Source organism: Lipotes vexillifer, unplaced genomic scaffold, assembly GCF_000442215.2.
Source record: "Lipotes vexillifer unplaced genomic scaffold, Lipotes_vexillifer_v1.1 scaffold818, whole genome shotgun sequence".
Lineage (NCBI taxonomy): Eukaryota > Metazoa > Chordata > Mammalia > Artiodactyla > Lipotidae > Lipotes > Lipotes vexillifer.
In genome coordinates, this window is record NW_006771890.1 from 615,207 (window position 1) to 620,479 (window position 5,273).

Below are 5,273 nucleotides of genomic sequence, written 5' to 3' on the forward strand. Positions count from 1 at the left end.
AAAAAAAAAAAAAAAAGATAGCCGAATACACTGGTGAATCTAAGACAGTTCTTGGTGTGAATTATATTCAGAATAAATGAGAATTTAGTTCCCTTTTCTGTCTTGATTTCCTATGTAATGTGCTCTGGTAAACGAGATGGGGGGACCCCCTGAAACTGGACCGTGAGGTGAATCAGTAGCGTTGCTCTGTTATAGGCTGAGGAAAGGTGCTGTTAGAGTGGGGACAGAGGAGAGAGGGGTGGACTCTGAGTAGTGGAAATGGCAAATTCCATGGAGGAGGGAAAGTTTGAAGTGAACCTTGAAGGACAGTAGGAATCCGAGATAGCATAGCTGGGAGGTAGGGTGTTGCAGGCTCTGGGCCGGGTACTTGGCTTCTGCAGCGTGGTTTCCTGATGTTCATTCCTCCCTTGAGTGGTCAAGCCTTCTTCTGCTGTTTGCAGATATCGTAGCTGAGGAGGACCCAGCACCGTGTGCGTTCTCAGGGAATGGACGCCAGTGTACCGCCAATGGCACAGAGTGCAGGAGTGGCTGGGTTGGCCCCAATGGCGGCATCACCAACTTTGATAACTTTGCCTTTGCTATGCTCACCGTGTTTCAGTGCATCACCATGGAGGGCTGGACAGACGTGCTCTACTGGGTAAGCAGCTTGAGGAGAGAGTTGATGGAGTATGCTTTCCTCAGATAAAAGTGTTTCATTAGCTAGAGCCAGTGGGGAGCTGGCTGACAAAGACCCCCTGGAAGTGAGTTCTTTGGGAAGGGAAGCAGGCCCTCTCGTGACTCAGCAAGACCTATCATCTCTCCACGTTGGGGCCTTGGTTTCAGCTCTAGAGAGCTGCTATAGGATGTGGACTCCCTCGCATCCCCAGTGCCGCCTGGGGACTTACTGCTGAGCGTGCCCAGTAGTCCCCTGTGTTGGAGGAACTCCAGAGGGCCGGGGCTGTCCTCATTAAACTCTTAAAGAGCCAGAGGTCATTCCCCAGGTTAAGAGGCTCCTGGACTTCCATGGACTAAAACTGACCTTTTAAACCTGAAGGCAGGTTGCTCTACCAGATCCTAAGTGGAAGATAGGGAACATTAATTGAATTCTTTTCATGCTTTCCATAGCTTAGTACAGCCTTAAAGCCCAAACGGGTTTTTTCCCCCATTATAGTATTTCCCTTTTGCATCTTCAGTATTACTACTAATCAGCCCAGCATAAGCCCTTAGCTCTCTCTTCCTTTTTCTTTGGAGCTATAGAACTCTGGCAGAGAGGGTAGAAATGGCATATAAGCCTTCCAGGGCTGGTGGACCTGTCCATGAAGACAGCTGGACACTCTTTGTATGGCTCAGGGCTGGCTCTCCTTGTTCCTGACAGAGCCAGAAAGCTTTGCTGTAAATGAAGAGCAGTCATATTTTAACAGCAATTTCTCAGAGCTGCGTTTGTTGGTTTACTTCTGTGTTTGATAGAATTTGAAAAAGCTCACAGAAGTTTAGAAATTATTTTCCATGACACAGAGTTGCTGGGAAAAACAGCTGACTTGCAGATTTTGAGCCTAGATCCAAGTCCAAATGGGGTTAACCAGGATTCCAGTAATGACTTGTTAAAAGACAACGGGTAGTAACGTACTTCTTGAATGGTCAGTCTCTAGTTAGAAGGCCTGCAAGTTGAGTAGCTTCCGACAGGATCTAAATTTCAGACACTTTATAGGATTTCCCATTACTCTGTAACGTCAGGGAACACAGCGTATAACGGTTGTAAACAGGTTTTTGCTTCCCTTCACAAGTGAACTCCATGCATGCAAGGTTGTAGAAGTCCCTATATGTGTTCAGTGTTAGGCAAAGAAGACATGTTTTTATTTTCATCCCCAAAGTGTGAGTCTAGTTTGGTAATAAGGTTTTTAAAACATCACCAACATGTTATATCTTGTTTCTCTCTCTCTCTCTCCTTTTTCTGTTGTCATAGGGGAGTGTGTGTGTGTGTGTGTGTCTGTGTGGGTATGCACATCTGTTATTTATATCCATAACACAATGCCTTTTGTGAAGAGGAAGGAGGAGGGAGATAATATTGGATGAGCCAAGGCCATGGCCATGCAAGGGGACCCTCTAATTAGGTAAAGGGTTTGTTTTCAGTATTATCTTCTAAGCTGTAACTCCTAGTTAGATTAGCAGAGGGCTCAATCCAAGTCTTCCCTTGAAGTTTCTGATAAATAGAAAAAGCGTCATCCAGATAGCCCAAACTCTGATCCTTCCCCCTAAAACAGTACAGAAGACAACATTTTGACTTAAACCAAATAAATGAAAAACCTGTGACTCCTCTCAGCTCTGTTCTCCCTGTTTTCACGGTGAATTGCCATTGCCGAGCCAACATGCCCTGACTAATGGACAATTTTATACTTTTTGTTATGTTTCTGCACAGCTGATTGTCTCATGACAGTCTTCCTGTCGCTGAGCTAGTGAAAACTCTGGGAGCGTGTGATTAAAGGAGAGAAAACTCCACGTACCCAGAAACGAAAGTTTCTACTTGCTTTCCTGAGAACCTCTAAGTATCACCTAGGATGATATAATTATTACCTCTGTTTTTCATATGACAATCACAGAGCTAATAATTTGACAACATAATAATTACATTCTCTATGAATTACGTGGCATCTTTATTCTGATGGAGGAGCTCCAGTAATTTATCAACATTATTCCAGTCTATGTCCCATTATAGAAGGTCTGGGAAACAGTGGAATATAGACTCCTGAACATCCCCGAGGTCCTACCGCTAGAGCAAGTGGTACTTGATTTAGAACAGGGGTCTACAGACTTTTTTTTTTTTTTATAAGGGGCCAGATAGTAAATATATTTGGCCTTGCAGACTGTAATGTCTCTGTCACAACCACTCAGTTCTGCCCATGTCGCTTGGAAGCAGCCGTAGACAACATGTAAACAAACATGTGGCTTCGTTCCAATATTTATTTATGGATGCCGAAGTGTGAAGTTTGTATAACATTCCTGTGTCATGAGATACTCCAGATTTTTTTCTACCATTTAAAAATGTAAAAGCCATGTTTAGCTCACGGGCTGTACAGAAGCAGGTGGTGGGCTGGTTTGGCCTGCAGGTCACAGTTTGGTGACCCCTGGTCTAGACTAGAACCTGGCGCTCTTTCCTTGGCATTTTTCCACTGTCAGAGGTTTCCGAGCCCTTCGGAACACTAGGGGGCAGCTCAGTGATGTCTTCCAGAGTGTTCACTAAGACCTTAGCCTCTGAAACACATCAGGTTGCTTTTACTTGTTTATTACACTTACTATCTCAGCACAGAGATAGGCAGGAGCCAGGGCCCCAGACTTCTTCATACTTTATGGGCCACAGTCAACGGGAAGCCACACAGCTGTGCACAGAATAGAACATCCCGGCCCAGAGCAAGTGATCAGCAAACACCAGTTACTGTTGTTACTCTTTAAGTGCATGATCCCATTGCCTCACTATAGACGGGCCATGTTTAAGTGCCTGTTTTTATCCGTAGCTAGAGTGTAAAGGGAACATCTTGAGAGAGAACTGAGATTTTATTTTAAATATTGATGGCAAGCAAAATTTTCCATCCTTTAGGCGTTTGTATATGGTGGACAAAGTCTTTGCCAGGGATGAGTTTGCATCTGGTCAGGTTTATATTCAGTCAGTGTTCTCAAGTTCAGGGATGCCTCAGTTCCCAAGAATGCCGGGCAAGTGGTGGCAGGGTCTTGAAAAGGGACGTGCGGGTGGGCCCGATATGCAGAAAGGCACGCATGGAATAGGACCATTTGGCTGTGTGGGGAATGGGATTATTAGTTTCTAGTGAAAAATGACCTTTTTAAGTGCTCTTTTATGAAGTGAGTTCCATAAACATAATTAAGGTGCCATCTGACCTACATGCATCTGTTGTCCACAGAGGCAGAAAGGTGTAGTGCAAGGAAAAAGCCTTAAGGCTGGAAAGGGCTGGGCGTGTGACCTTGGGTAGGTCACCCAGACTCTCTGGGCTTTCATTTTGTCCACAAGATGCAGAGTAACCCTACATGATCCTATTGTTTTTTTCTTCAGCTCAGAGGAAATGTTTTTAGATGTAGGAAATTAATTAAAAGAGTATTGATTTCAGAAGAGAGCTATCCATATAAATCATTTGTGGCCTTTTGCCTTAGTGCCAAGCTCTTTTCTCAGTGAGCATACTTATGGCAGTGCTGGCTGTATGACTCAACTGGGAAGTTCCCTTGGCCAAGCTGACCGTCTTCTTCATTCAAGGTACCTGGGAAATCCCTCTCTAGTTAGCCAGCAGCTTGCCTTTCTGCCCCTTTCTCTGATTCCATGCTCAGGGGAGTGACAACCAATATATCAAGTTTCTAGTAGTAGTTGCAACAGTTAGAAAAATAAACAAAAAGCCTAGGTTAGCCTTTACTCGGAGATATGGATGTGCCTCTCAGCCTTTGAAGTGAGGGGAAACTGAAACTAGGTTATTTCCTGAGTACCAGATGACACCACATGATGACTTTGATATAAATATTTTAAAAATCTAAATTGAAATGCTTGAGCTCCTCCCGATTTTTCCATTGCTGACAAAGACCATTCAGACAACATCCCAAGCAGAGTCTCTCTTTTCCTATGGGTATTTCGGGGACCAGCCTGCCAGTTCTCACTTGTCCCGTGTGTATGGTAAGCCTCTGAAAAACAAACCTGGGTTGAGGAGATTTCTTTGGGAGAAAGACTGGCCCTTAAAGCTTAATTTTTGTTGCTCTCTCCCACCCTCTGGAGATTTATAGAGTCTCCTGTGGCCTTTGTTTTCCCCTTGGCTTCTAGCGGTTATTCCAGGTGATATTTCTGATTTGAGCAAATGGGAGTCTGTTGCACACTTACTTCTAAGAAATTAAAAGTTTCTCTACTTAAAAAAAATGTTCCCTCCCAAGTTGGAGCAGACAGCTGTTCCTGGAGCCATTCTCTGGAACATGGGACTGAGGCCTCAGAGAGGATGGGTGGGGCAGGTGCTCGGCTGATGGCTGGCCCACTTTGCCAGAGTCGTGGGAGAGCGGGGTCTCCAGTGGGAGTCCTGGACGTGCACATCCTTATTCCCCGTGAGCGGGCCCACTCTCCCCTGTCATGTGCACTCCTCTTGCTACAACAGAGGGGAAGCTGGCCCAGAGAGGTCTCTGTGGAAGGCCCTGACTCCAGGCTGGGCTCTGGTCCCTCCACCAGGCAGCCTGTTTCTTCTCCACGTCTGTCTGGATTATTAAATATGTTTAGTGGTGTTGCTGCTTTGGAAGAATTACCCTTGGCCTTCCTGCTG

The 5,273-nt window shown here is 45.2% G+C and overlaps 1 protein-coding gene across 3 annotated transcripts in view; it reads left to right on the forward strand.

Annotated features, from left to right (window-relative positions):
* The window catches only part of CACNA1D (calcium voltage-gated channel subunit alpha1 D), a 322,182-nt gene that overhangs the window by 178,347 nt on the left and 138,562 nt on the right, over positions 1 to 5,273 (forward strand). For all 3 annotated transcript variants that reach the window (XM_007447228.1, XM_007447229.1, XM_007447227.1), the window contains exon 7: positions 441 to 637. In XM_007447228.1, the coding sequence (XP_007447290.1) occupies positions 441 to 637 (197 nt within the window). The remainder of the gene's footprint in view (positions 1 to 440; positions 638 to 5,273) is intronic.